Genomic DNA, 15,280 nt, shown 5'->3' on the forward strand with positions numbered 1-15,280 from the left:
CTGTGTGTATCCGAGTGCAAGGTAGTGGGAGGGTTAAAACTGCAATTCAGTAAAACTGAAAAGGAACATTGACAAACTGTCTGACTCAGACCTGCCCAGACATGTAGAGAGAGAGAGAGAAAGGGAGAGAGACAGAGGGTGGAGAGAGAGAGAGAGAGAGGCTTGTTATCAGGTATGAATGGCCAGATTCATTATAATGGCCTTGTGCCAGAGTCATTATGATGGCCTTGACTGGGTGAGTGAGTGAGTGTGAGAGAGAAATGTAAGTGTAATAATAAAGACCAGAGTCTTTGTATACTTTTGATTATTTGTAGTGGTGGAATAAGGCAGTGATATTACACAATGTTATTAATATTGTTTAATATGTTCTGTAAAGCATATTTGAAGAGCAAAGATTTTGAGATAGTGTTGGAACTCTTGGATTGTTTTTTAACAGACAAGAAGAGATAATTAGTATTCAAAATGGAAGGAGGAAAGCAGGTTTATCAGTATAAACAGTGAGAGAGAGAGAGAGAGGGAGGGGGAGTGAAGAAGTCTTCTCTCCTTTTCTCTCCCTTCATTTCTTCATCACCTTTCTAGCCATTAGCACTGGGCAAAGCGCTACCCTGCCTGTCATCTCCTGCTCTTTCTTCCTTTCAGTATAACATACAGAATGACTGCACATAATCTCCCCCTCTCTCTCTCTCTCACACACACACACACACACACACCTTATACACAGATGCTCACATACACTCATTATAGCTTACAGATATATGCATACACCATAAACATTACACACACACACACACAATACACACATGCTCACATACAGACATAGCAAGCAGAGGCAAGCGCTTAAGTGAATTTAGTCGGGCGACTTGCAGATGCGAATCGCTATTAGGGGAAAGTGGTTTTGTCTCTCGCCTTTGACACCCGGAGCGCTTGCGAGCCGCTGCTTCTGGCCGTGAACAGGGATGAACCGAGACCTCGTGTCCGGGCTGGCGAGTGGGCGCTGCGCCCCCGTATCCCGCGCTCGCGGCCGGAGCGCGTGCCCTCCCCCTCCCCCGCCCCCGCCCCCGTCCGCCAGCGGCTGCGACCCTTCTCCGCGGCGCGGGCCGAGCGGCGCTAACGACCGGCCGGTCCCTTTGTCCTCCCCGAGCTGCTCTCTCTTCCCGGGGGGTCTGACACCCGCGCGGGCCTTCGGTACGGCCAGATTAGCGTTGCGTAAAGCTGAGGCACGTCACAGGCGCCGGCCAGCCGTCAAACGGGAGTCACAGCGCCGTTAAAAAAAAAGATTTTTTCCCCCCTTCCTGATGTCCTGTGTTATCGCATATTTGTCACACTGAATGATTTCAGATCTTTTGAAAAAAATGTAATATTAGACAAAGGGAACCTCAAAACACAAAACATTTTTTTAAAATTATTTTTTCATTTATGTAATGAAAAAAAGTGATGAAACACCCCAATCACCCATGTGAAAGAGTAAACTTAATAACTGGTTACACCATCTTTAGCAGCAATAACTGCAACCAGACGCTTGCTATAATTTGATATCGGTCTTTCACGTCGCTGTGGAGGAATTTTAGCCCACTCTTCTTTGCAGAACTGCTTTAATTCAGACAGGTTGGTAGGTTTTAAAGCATGAACTCCTCCTTTCTGGTCCTGCCACAGCACCTCTATTGGGTTCAAGTCAGGATTTTGACTAGGCCACTTCAAAACAGGCATTCAGATGTGGACTTGGTTTTGTGTTTTGGATGATTGTCTTGCTGTATAACCTAATTACGCTTTATCTTCAGCTCACAGCCAGATAGCTGAACATTCTCCTTGAGAATTTTCTAGTACAGAGCAGAATTAATTGTTCCTTCAATAATGACAAGTTGTCCAGGTCCTGAGGCAGCAAAGAATCCCCACACCATTGCACTACTACCACCCTGCATGACTGTTGGTATGATGTTCTTAATGAAATGCTGTATTTACTTAATACCAGACATAATGGGACCCGTGTGTGAGCACACCCGCGAAAGTTCCTCATTTGACTCATGTGTCCATAGAACATTATCCCAAAAGGCTTGGGGATAATTCTGCTTTTCTCTTTCTTATTGTGGAGTCATCAACTCTGACCTTAGCTGAGGCTAGAGAGGCCTGCAGTTCCTTGTATTGTTTTCTGGGATCTTTTGTGACTGCCTGGATAAGTTGTCGCTGTACCCTTGGAGAAATGTTGGCAGATCAGCCACTCCTGAAGATTCACTACTTTCTCAACTGTTCTCCATTTGGAGATAATGGCTCTCAATGTGGTTCGGTGGAGTCCCAGAGCCTTTGAGATGGCTTTGTAACACTTTCCAGACTAATGTATGTAAACTTTTTTCTCATCTCTTCTGGAATCTTTGGGTGTTAGCTCTCAGGTGGCAGGGATGTGCAGAAAGCTTTACATTTGGCGGTATTAAGGTAAATATTACATCTGCCTGAGCTTCCTTGAAGGCAGTGCCAAATGCAGCTTCGATTGGTGTATGTGAACACACCACAGAGAACTGCATTCACTCTGGAATCACAGGGGAGGGTATCTGCGTTGTACTTTTTTTGTGAAATGACTTGTTTTTATCTACGCTCTTCACTGTTACTAACATCATCTGGATAGATCATCATATTCACTGAGCCGCCAAGTCAGCTGATCCACATAAAGTATAAGTCCACAGTCACAGGCTGATGGCCAGCTGCCGCATCTGATTTACTGAGCAGAAGGTAATGCAGTATAAATACAATTTTGTCAGTGGGTTGCTTCAGACATTTGAATGACAGAGTTGAGCTAAGCCCTAGCTGCTAGGATATCACGTGAAAAAATCACAATGATAAAAATAAAAGCAGTTCTCTGAAACCAGATTTAAATTTCTATTCAAGCCTTTAAGTGTTATGGACCCTTTAGCACATGCAAAACCTTGTAGAACAGGCAAAACTAATAACATGACCAATGATTGGTGCAAAACGAATACCATGACCAATCATTGGTTTTGCATGTGCTAAAGGTATTAGTAACAAGGAGAATTCTTTTTTTATATGTAATGAACAGTAACAATGAAGTTCATATTTTCTAGTTGCAACATTACATCTTGGGAAATCTTAAAATGGGTCCTTGGATAAAAAGTGAAATACATGTCATTATCAAGTAACATAATTCTGTTATACTTGTAAACCTCCCTCTGTGAAAAGCCGTCACACTTTTTAAACCAAAGTACAGTTCCAGTAAATCGGTTGCCTTTCCGTCTATTAATAGCAGCATTGCACTGTGCAGCAATTTTACTGTATTACCAATATAAAACTAATGGTAAAGTTAGATTAAGTGCTAGCATGCTGTAGTGTCGTTTTGGTGCGGTGGCTTCAGAAGAGAAGACGTTCGTAATCTGTCCTGATCTGATGCGTTAGTGAGGCACTGACGTTCTAGAAGAAACCAGAAGCTCTGCTACCTGCTTTTGTGTGTTGCCAAGCTATCTGCATTTGCTGTGGCCTCGCGTTCTCTTCCACATCCGAGCGTGAAGCATAATTCTGCATCCCGGAGGCTTACATAGCACGTATAAATAATCGGCGTTACAAATGCGAGTCGTCTTCGGTGCCGGAACGCAGAATGCTCACGCAACCTTGAATTCCTCCTTCAAATGTATGCTGATTGTCTTCAAGCAAAACAATTTTACTGGGCGGTATAATTAAACCTTTATGCCCAACCTTTTTGTTGTAACCTTTCGTAAGTTTTGTCTGTTTAAGGCAGGTTGACCTCACAAACTGGAGAAATCCTGCTCTGAGGGGAAGGGCCAATTAGTCAAAACGAGAGTTACTTTCATGTTTGGGCTCCCTGTTCGAAACCGATTAGTGCTCATCTCTTGGCCTGTTCACTACATTTTCAACAGATAGTGTGGGGACCAGCAGGAAAAAAAGATGCTTTTTTGTGTTTTGTAAGTGCATCTGTCACTCACCAATCCGCAGAAATGTGTGACTGCCACATGTCTGGCGTTTCCATGGGAACATTACAAACTGCGCGCATTGGCCTTTGTTAGAGATAGACGGGTGCCTGTGTCCTAGGAGAACCTAAAAAGTGGGCCAGTCTTACAGGCTAGCTTGGGTTTTCCGCCGTAGAACCCAGACTTTTTAAGAATACTGTACAACATATAACTTCCGTGTGCGCAAAACAAGCGAACGTGTCACTGCAGACACGTAAGTAACAGACAAAAGGAAGACGCAGTTGTACGCTGTCCATTTATCAGACAGTGTGTTAGGCCTAGATAGCTCTGCCTGGACCGCTCTGCGCGGGCCTGCTTCTTGAGCCTTCTCTGTGTGCTGTTTTTGCTTCCAGCGGAGCTCACGGTCACTGGGCTTTGATTGAGCAGCTAGCTGAATACTGATCTTTATTTTATTTCTGTCTTCATTTATTTGAGTCTGCATTAAAGTTACCATGGAAGAAACGGGTGTATGTGGTTTAATGAAGTGTAAAGGCGTTTCTTCAATATGTTGTTTTATCTGCCACTTCGGCGCATGTCTCAAATAGGCATAATTAGTTGTCGAATTTCTAGACACCATTGAACAACAAATTACTCTCAATAAACAAATAATTGTCTGCATTGCTAATTTAAGGGGCTCCAATGAATAGAAATGAACAAAGTACCTTTATACTTCTGTTAGAGGTGGTTGAAAATGTGTTCTGAAGCAAAGGGCTAAGCCGGTGCATAAATAACCGCAAATCCATATCAGTATTCCGTTAGCAGCTCATTGTAGCCTCATTAACAGAGTGCAGCTGGAAGAAAAACCAAGAGACACGCCGAGACCCCAAGACCAAGCGCGAGACGCTCAAGTAGCTTTTATTGAGGTAAATTTATCATCAAATCTCGTCAGAGTGGTGCGATCCACAAGTGCGCAGCTATTCATACTTTAAGTGATTAATGAAACTTTAGGTTAGCTATCCGTCGATATAGGCCTAGCCGTCACACATAGTACGTGTGTCTTAAAGGAGCACGGACACGGTTAATCATGAGTCGACTAAAGGTAACGTGATTTAAAGGTTGAGTCTTCTCATCGCTAGCAAATCACATAATATCAACCGCTGTGAGGTGTAGAGCTTTGTTTCCGTTGACACTACGCTCACTTTACACTTGGTTTTACGGTGTAAAAAAGGGACAGCCGTACCAGGGCAAGACATTTCGTTTCAACCTGGCAGTCGAAAAGGGGAATTACTGCTCTCGCACAATAAAGTGCGTTAGCCTACTGTGTTAACATGCAGCCTGGGTTTAAGAACCGTGGAAACACACGAAGAGGTGTGTAAATAATATGTATCGCCATAACAAAGTCTGTAACTTAGAGACGAAGTTCTCCATGTCGAATGTCTAAGAATATATTTCCTTCCCTCTTGGCTTCCTCTTCATTTTCTCTCCACATATAAACTGCTTGACCATTTATTAGCCCCCATTTGCTTTTTATGTTTTTGGAAAATATCGCATAAGATGATTTATTTATTTATGTATTGCAGCTGCCTTTTTGAACAATGTGGTCTACGCCACCACTGGCTTCAACTTCAAGGTCTCCTGTCTTTTACAGATCAGTGGTATGAGGGGAAATCTCTTGGCTGTATTCACTAACATATCTGTTTTCATTTTTCTCCAGTGCAACATTGAGTCTTTATTCTGAAGAGCTTAATCTGGTATCTCGTGGGCAAGCAGAAATGAGTATTTCATTCTTTAAATAGTGAGTAATCTGGCATTTCTCCATTCCTGTCCCTGAATTGCCAGTTTTTTCCTCAGACCAATACTGCCGTCCAGTGGGCAGAGATGTGCATTACAACAGCTGTGTGAAGCTTCTCATCTGCATTGTTGAAAATGGCGTATTTCGATCAAGCAGACCTGCGGGACTGGTTCTTCATTCACAGTTGGCTGGTAATTAGTCATAATGCCAAAGCCATCTTTCATCATTAGTGCATGCACAATTACCCTCGAAGTGAGCCTGACTCACTGTCTAAGTGCCAGTGTAGGGACCCAATCACTCCAGGATTTTAAGGGGGTTCCCAGACTGCCAGCCTCCTCTGAGACTGGTATTTCCTCGATTCTAATTGGCTGGAAGCCAGGGCTCCAAGCAAACTCTGACTGGAAGATGGAGATAAGCCTCCCTTTTCATTGTGTACACTTGTTAGATTAATGTACACTTATATTTTGTAGGTTTGAATATCAGTTTACACCCCTGCTCTGAGTAATCACATATGCCTATTTCAAAGCATTTGTACCTGGTATTTGGTGTGTTTCCACATATGGTGTAAAGATTATTTCCAGTATTCCCAGAGTGTATACATTCCTTCTTTTGTTCAACATGTAAAGCACCTGTTTGAAATGATGAATGTAGGTAATAAATTGTGTGTAGCTGAGTGAGTCAGTTCATTCTCTTTGATCATGGCAACAGAGGGAAAAAACATTTTTTCATAGCCATTCCTTCTCCACCCCCTTTCTCTCTGTGCGCAGAACGACTTGTGGTCTATTTTTGCTCTCCTTGCTATTTTTCCTTCCCACCCATTTCCCCCCTCAATTTCCAACCCTCCCAAACTCATTCTGTGTGTGTGTGTGCATACATGTGTCTGGATTGGTTGTGTGTGTGTGTGTGTGTGTGTGCGTGCGTGCGCATGTCTGGATTGGCTGTGTGTGGATGCGTATGTGTGGATTGGGTGTGTGTGCATGCATATGGATAGTGTGTGTGTGTGTGTGTGTGTGTGTGTGTGTATGCATGCACATGTGTGGATATGCCCGTGTGCCTCATGCCTTACTGTGTAGGCCTTGCTTAGCCTGCCTAACCTGTGCTTTAGAAGGCTGCTTTGTGTTTTCAAAAAAGAAAATCTTTTCAGATCAGGAGCTGGTCTGGAAAAAATTCCTGTAGTCACAAGTCGGCTCCTGCTCCTGCCCTGTGGTTTCAGCTAATGTCTGACGCTTGCGCCGGTCTATTTTAAAAGCAGACACGCAAACAGCGAACTTTATGTAGCGGTCAGGGGCGGTGAGGAGAAAACGCACACACTGTGACCGGCACGGTTTGGCCCCGGCTGCGTCCTCCGGGCGGCTGCACTTAGGCTGGCGCGCGCTGAGCCGCGCGGGTTCAGGCGAAGCAGAGGCCTCGCCGCTGGACCGTCCGATGGAAACGGGGCTGCGCTGGTTCCGAGTGCGTCATTTGCTCAGTTCAGCGGGGGCGGAGGGTGTAATCTTTTACGCGATTCTCAGGCGAGCGCGTTCTTACATAAGCTGGGTGCGCTTTTCTGAGCGTGTGCGTCTGCTCTGTGTGTAAGTCTGTCGGGCCTGAGGTGAATGATTCAGTATGAAAATGATAAAAGGTTTTGTTATTTGTTATGATGCTGGTTTGTTATTGTCAGTGATAAAATCACAGCGCCTCTTTCCCACTTTCCTTTTTTAATAGGGCAGGGTGACATTTGGTGACGGACAGATGCTGTAAACTTTAACTCTGTCACAGACGGGCGTCTGTTTGAGTGTACGAGGCCATGTACTGACAATGGTAAAATGATTTCCCTGCTGGAAAATCATTTTATTCTGTTGTTTTTAAGAAACAATTATTAATTTGTGTGATGTTTGTGAATCCAGCTACAAATCTGTACCAGTATGGACTAGTCTGTACCGGACAGCAACATTCAGAGAGACAAACATGTTTATTCACTCCTGCAACATTCAGAGAGACAAACATGTTTATTTGCACTCTTTCTGTCCTTTTTATTTTGTGATTAGTGGACTTCGTACTTGTTAGCAGAAACGAGTGGGCATTTGCTCTTTCATAAGCCATATGGTATGGCTTTTATCACAAATAGTTGGATTAGTCGAGCCACAGTGCCTGGCAGTTTAATACCTTTGAAATTATATGTAGGAATAACTGTAGCACAAAGGAACTGCAAATGAAAAGCCTGACTCTAAGTCTGCTGTATTTTTAGAATTTTGACATTTCATAATTTGGTTATTTTCTGTGTAATAATCAAGAAATGTCAAATGGGAAGTCACCAGCAGAAAATTGTCTTCATTACGTTTTAATATGACCATTTATTCGGAGTAGGATTCAGAATTGTTCCCGACACCAAAAAATGAGAAGGTACATTATTTTATCCAATTTTTTGTTTTGTGTCTACAAAATTTAGATTCCTAATTGTATTAGTAGGCCTGTCCATTAGACAAGTGTGCACTCTAGTCTGAGACAAGTATGCACTCTGATCTGAGGCAAGTATGCACTCTGATCTGAGGCAAGTATGCACTCTGATCTGAGGTAAATGCGCACTCTCGTCTGAGGCAAGTGCGCACTCTGGTCTGAGGCAAGTATGCACTCTGGTCTGAGGCAAGTGTGCACTTTTGTCTGGGACTAAAGCCGCGTTTCCACCAAAATTACCCGGAACTTTCAGTCCCAGGAACTACTTTACCAGGAACTAAAAGGTTCCTTCAGCCAATGGTTGTCTGCGTTTCCACCGGGGTCTAAAGTACCGCGAAGATTAGGCAAATTAGCCCACTGACGTTGTCGTCGGTCCATCTGTCATATGATTTCTTCTGTAACCCCATACTACCACCGAAGTAGCCTACATTATTTTCTAATAACCGGGACAGCCCGGAGGGGTTTATTCCACATATATATACAACGGGTTACCAACAATGACTATATATGGTTACTTTTGTATTTATTGATTTTCATATATCCTCTCAAACACATTAATTAACAGCAGAAAACATGCACACGTTGTAAACAATTTGCTGTTTTATTACTTTCTCGTCGTCAATTCCATATAGGCTAATCGCAAAATGACAAGAATAGAACGAAAACTCGGACTTGCGTGAAAATGTAAATTAGTAGTGGTACAGCCACCGTTTGCTTTCCTTCGAAGTTACTGCTAGCCGAGCAGCGAAGTGTGCCCTCCAGATGCGAACCATGCACCATAAATGAGTCCATAGTCTTCCTGGTCTTTTCGTGGAATTGAAAAATGGCAGTAAAATTGAGTAAAATTACGGCAGTCTGAAAAAGCTAAAGGGAAGATTACTAGAATTAACCTGTTATTTTACCCGGATAAAAAGTGCGGAAGGTGATTTCCAGTTTGCTTGTACTGTATCACCAATGTTAATTATGCAGAACTACCGCATACCTCACATAACTGTATCAAACGTTTTGAGTCAATTACAACGGGCTAACAAAGAAAATCCGGAAGAAAATATTCAGCAACCGAATTAATCCGTTTGAATGTTTTGGTAGCCTTCGTAATATGCTGTCCCAGCACGAATGCTTAGCATTTTATAAAACGAATACTAAAGCAAGAAAAGAACAGAAGAGCACACGTTATAATTCCAAGACGTTGACAGGCTATAATCAAAAGTAGGCTACTGCGCCGCATAACATACAAGTTTGATTTGAAGTTATTATGAAAATAAATTGGTTTGCCGCTGCATATTTTCAAACATGGCGGGTAATGGCGGAAAATAAATACAACACAAATGCTACGAGTACTCGACCAATCAGAAAAGTTCAGCGCTGCAAGCTCCACCCAAAAGGTTCCTGTACTTTCGGAAAGTACTACCCCCCGAGCAGGAACGTTTTGGGGGGTAAAACAAAGCCCCCAGAACTAAATTTAGACCCTAGTTCCTGCGGTGGAAACGCACTGAGTTCCTCAAAAGGTTACTAGTTCCGGGGTATAGTTCCTGCGGTGGAAACGCGGCTTAAATGTGTAGCTGCTGCAGACAGACTTCAGGCGCCCGTTTGACCTGACCAGAGGGGTCGCTGTTGCGTCATGAGACAGAGGACTGAGGCCCAATGTGGGTAGAGATCATGGCCAGTTCCACGTCGCCTGTCAGGGTGCCAGCGACAATGATACAATCACCGTTCAATAACACATCCAGGGGTGCCCTACACCGAGTAGCAGTTAGCAGGATGAGCCACTTAACAGCCCTGCAGTGTTTGAGTGGCATGAAATAATCGATCGCTTTCCTCTCATAGATATTTAATAACGCTGCAGGTGAAATGACTCTGAAGGCAACATAAGCCACTGATCAAATGACTGACAGTTTAGATGGGTGTAGCATTTCACTGGCAAAACTTACAAATTGTGCCTACGATAAAGGGAATCTTGGATATATGCTCTCTGTCTGTTCCATTTGGGTGAACTCTGGGAAAGGCCCTAAGTAACTTAAATGATCTTTGTTTCATTGGCTTTTACAAAAGACAAGAATATAGGTCTTTAATGACATAATGGGGAAATCACACTATGTGATATCAAGAAAAGGGACATTGAGACACAAGGGAAACTATTACATGCATCAGTTTCATGGCAGTGCAAGTAGTGACTTCAGACAATCAACAACTCAAGTTGACAACAAAACCTAAAGGTAAAACTGGAAAAAATGAAAAGCAAACAGACTTTAATGTATTTAAAATATATTGGCTTTGACATGCTTGGTTGCTCTGGGGTATCTTAATTGGTGCTCCTCTGTGCTGAAAACGCTGACCTAGTGCGTGGTGATTTTACTTTTCTTCAAGGCTGATTTGCCTGAGGTACAAGTTACAACGTTATAAGATAATATATGCCGTTTGCAGTGCCATCGTGTGGTTAGAACCATTGTTGCACTTCAAGCATTCGGGGATAGGCTGAGTTTTCAATTTGTTTTGCTCTGTTGTTTGGTTATTTTGTACTTGCCAGCTCTCAAATCCATTTAGAACTGTCATTTAATGCTTACCAGCTGGGCATAATTATGTGAAATGCATGAAACACTAGTTCAATTGGGTGTTCTGGATCAAAACTTGATCAAAAATGGGACTCATGTCAAGCGCATGTCAAGCAGCGAAAAGCCACTATCCAGATATTCTGTGGAAGTTTCTTTCACAGCCTGGATTGACCGCTGCATCTGCGTTTTCCCCAGTCGATACGTTACGCCCAGTAGGACAACAACTGTCAAATTTACATATGATTGACAGTCCTACTCCTAAGCCATAGTGTCCAATCAGCGGGACGATGTTTATTTTCTTACCCAGGGAGGGGGCGGAACGTTCACTGGTCTCACGTGATTCTGAGATCAGAGCACTACGGAAAGGGGCAGTTCTTATCCAGTTCAGTGGGGGCAGCCTTGTTTTCACAGGGGTAGTGGGCGGGGCAGGGAAATAACGAGAGGCAATGTAATGAGAGCGTAATGTTTATGAAGAGCGAATGAGTCAATTATGTGACTTTCTAAGACCAAAGCCTGACCTGACTGGAGGGAGTATTGTGCGTGTCGCTTTGGGGAAATAATAACATTGAGTAACCTGCAGACAGCTTGCACTGGACCTAAATATCCGTTGTTTAGATGTACAGTTAAGCCGGCATTGCACAGATCTTTATCTCTGAATATGTATCATGTGTATGTGTTGTTGTAGATTGTAAAAACGCGTTGTCTTAAGAACTTCAGAAAAGCGTGATACTGAGCCGTTTGGGTCATTCGCCTTGCAGTCTGGTTGATGTATTTGTTTATGCGTCCTCGTTGGTAATGGAATTCTGGTGTTTTATTTTCTGGATAAAAGCGTGGTTGTAGGGACTAGACGTTATATTAGGTAGAATTAAAAACGAGATGTATAGTGAACGTCACAGCAGAGATAACTGATATGAGAGATTCAGAGACGGATATTGCGAGCTAGCAAGCTAACTTGCTAATTAGATTGCAACATTGCGGGAACTGGCCATCATGCTGTTGTTGAAACCAGTTACCTGGATTTAAATCGTCCTGACTTCAATGCAGTTACTGTTCTAGCCAGTTAAATAAAAGTACTGTGCAGCTTATTTGATACCTTCATAACCTGTTAACAAGTTGGTGTTACCCAATGTGTTATTAGTGGAGTTAGGACTGTTGTCTTTTATTATTCAGGGATGGTGGCCAGTTGAGTGATAATCCAGTATAACATAAATTTAGCAGGCTGTTGTATATTTTGGGAATTAAACTCTTTGGAGTCATATGACTACGGCTGGCTTTAATTAAGGAAAAGTGCGTAGATGCATAACTAATGTTATCAATGTCTGACACCTTTTTCGTCAACCTGCTAAATGAACGTCGCGAACTGGCTACATTGGGTGGATTCTGGAATAACACATTGCGTTTGGTGGGCAATACTTATCATAGAAATTGTATAAACAACAGGGAACGACATTAGTTTGTTAAAAAAAGGAACACTGGCCCACTAAACGGGTGCTGTGCCTGGCTATAAAGACACTGGTGCAAAATACGGGAAAATACTGAAGCACTAAAACAAGTTGGCTATTCAGCATGCGGTGGCGCTAGCCATTAAACTTAAAAGTCAACGAAGTTGACGTCTGTATAAATTCTATCATTTAAATGGTGAAATAAAAATAAATATTTTTTCATTAAACGTTAGCTGTATAGGGTTTGGGAAAGGGTTAACAGTCTAGCAACGAAGCAACAGTACTCATGCGGAATACCGAAAAATGGAAAAGCCAAGTTAACTAATTACTGAACTCTGCACTGCCTTGAAGTCAACCTGAAAGAAACGGATGAGACTCTAACGTCACTTTCAATGCGACTACTGCAGAGTCGATACTAGGTACGCAATGCCGAGGATGTGGAAGAGGCCTAGTTAGTGTTCGCTAACTCTGCTCAAATGAATAAATCTTATTTCTGTCCCCCAATACTATGAAACTCGCGAAAGGATTATTCTCTACTAGTTACTTACCATTTCAGGACTGGTCAAATTAAGAATATCTAAACGGTCAAGCCTCACATGATCTTCGTTACTGACTGTACATAATAAGTGTAGTAGTAAAGGTCCGAAATGTTAATGTTTGACGAACTAGCTAACCAGTGGTAATGTTTGACATACTCAGGCATGCAAAACTAACTATATTGATGATCGGTTTTGTTTAGCAAGCTATGAGTTGAAATGACATCTTTTCTACGTAATGAAAACGACTTGCTTGTTCCGTTTCCTTGGAATTGGCTTGCTTGATTAGCATTTTACTGAATCCAGGAACCACTGAATCGAGAATCGAAGAGCACGTGCCCTACGTTGCATGGACTGGCTGTAATTGAACACAGTCCCCCTGGATCTATCTTTTTTTATACATCTGTAAGGAGTTTAAACGGTCCAGAATAAGGGTTTGAAAGGGTGACACTAACTTATAGTTACCGAGTAATTGGGGTCCTCGCAGTCTTTAAGAAATGAAACATGTTTTCGACGCAACGTCATCAGCATCCCTCGCAAGGCTTGAGTATGTTCGGTCAGTATAATAACATTTCCTACCTATACAAGTCTTGATAATCTACTTATTTTCCATTAAACACTCATATTTTCCATTACATTTACCGTACATGACATTCGTGTATTCACTTCGTATTGTCTGCCTTATATCGAGTTTAATATTTGCTAATTTTGCTGAATTTTTTTCTGAACTACCAGGAAAGTGTTGCTATGGAGTATGGTTTAATTCCAGTAGGCCTAACTGGCGATTCATTCATAGCGATGAGCAAGAAACCAGAAGCATAAATAACAAAACAATGTATTTAATACTGGCTATTATTAATGCAGTGTAGCTGTTTAGTACTATATGTGGTCTTGTGATACTTTCATCAAGTTATTCGACAAACTGATTAATATTAACGCGAGTTCTTTGTTTACACCAGACCGAAACACTGCCGAATTTGTTGTGCCACAGCAAATAGGGCGTGATGCAGGTCCTTCAGCAACATACAATAGCAAGACACCCAAGACTATACTTGTGCATTAAATTATCGAAATACCTTTCAGTAGTACTGACTTCTATGCCAGGAAGCACTCAGGCAATTTAAGTTTTATTGCTTTAAGCCTTTGTGTTTTTTTTTAGATTGAATTGTGTTTAAAAAAAAAAAAAAGAACTCAACATAATCCAACATGATGGTCAGACCGTGTGACCCACAGAATACTACAGAATATTTGCTGAACTCCTACTTCTGTTGGCCTCTATAACTCTTTAAATGTTTAATGTTTAAAACCTTAATACTACAGCCATGTGTAGTTCCACCTAGTATAACACTGTGGACAAGGCCTATTCAGCCATAATAATCCCAAATTCAACAACTAAGCTTTACTTGTGAAAGGTACCATGATGTAGGGTGCTGGGGTGATAAAACTGTACTCATACGCGATGTAAAAGGCAGACCCCAGTTTAACCTCTTCACTTCCCTGTTAGCTCATAAAGCCAGACTGACTAAAGCAGTGATCAGTTATTGAAGTGAAACCTGAGTCCTGTATACCATGGTTAATAGCAGACTTCATTTATGTATTGCTGGAGCAAGTTGTAGCCAGTATCACAACTTCACACTATCCAATGGGACAGAAGAAATTGAATATAACTGCTTTATTATACAGTGTATATGAGCAAGGTGACGATTTATTGTCTAAATTATTGTTACTTCCTCCTCCTTTCTCCAGTGTGGACGAATGTGGAGCCCCGGTCAGTTCCTGTTTTTCCTTGGCATTCATTGGTCCCTTTTCTGGCACCGAGCCAATCAGAATCATCTGCCCAGCCGACTGACGGCCAACAGCCTGTAGATCAGGCTCATACAACCAATCCGAGCAAAGGTAAGATGACTAGCGCAGTTTTGGAGGAAGAACACATTTGAAGTATCTTAAGAATTTTGAGAACATTTAAAAAGCATTATGTATCCTACCACTATGAGATGTTATGGATAACAGCATCTACTAAAGAGACAACACTGAGAGATATTATTATGTTTGTTACGGGGTCTGCATTCAGTGGTAGCTCTAATAATCAGAAATGAGTATTTTGAAAATGTACCCTGCCACACATTCTCCCATCGGAAAAAGAGCTAAAATCCCACCACGTCCAAAAAAACGTTCAGAGGTTCTTATACAGCTGTACATGAGAAATGAAACTGGAATCTGTGATCGCCGTAGTCTCTGTCGTTGACGTCTCTTTCCCCACGTGTCCCGGTGTGTCAGAGCCACAGTGTAGCGCCGCCCCGGCCGCTGACGGACGCACAGACTCCCCAAAGGTGGAGAGAGGATCCCCGTCTCGCCCGCCCGCCACCACGAACAAGTCCCCCCCTCCGGAGAGGGAGCGGGATAGAGAGAGGGAGAGGGAGGCCGAGAGACAGAGGGGGGACAGCGAGACCGAGAGTGATGTGGACGACCCGTAAGCGTTTTGTGTGTTATCCAAAGTGAAACATACTGGAACACCGTGCAGCGTATTGTAAATAACTAAAATATAATGGTCAACGTATTTGACAGCAGTGACTTTTTAAAATAAATGCATGAAGACATCTGACAGTGACAGTAGTTA

General features: G+C 42.5%; 1 protein-coding gene across 1 annotated transcript in view; it reads left to right on the forward strand.

The window, feature by feature from the left end:
• Positions 1-15,280, forward strand: part of LOC118233620 (protein capicua homolog) — a 53,110-nt gene that overhangs the window by 24,515 nt on the left and 13,315 nt on the right. The window contains exons 4-5 of the mRNA XM_035429427.1: positions 14,410-14,559; positions 14,941-15,133. Of these exons, the coding sequence (XP_035285318.1) occupies positions 14,410-14,559; positions 14,941-15,133 (343 nt within the window). The remainder of the gene's footprint in view (positions 1-14,409; positions 14,560-14,940; positions 15,134-15,280) is intronic.

The sequence above is a fragment of the Anguilla anguilla genome, chromosome 8 (assembly GCF_013347855.1).
Source record: "Anguilla anguilla isolate fAngAng1 chromosome 8, fAngAng1.pri, whole genome shotgun sequence".
NCBI lineage: Eukaryota > Metazoa > Chordata > Actinopteri > Anguilliformes > Anguillidae > Anguilla > Anguilla anguilla.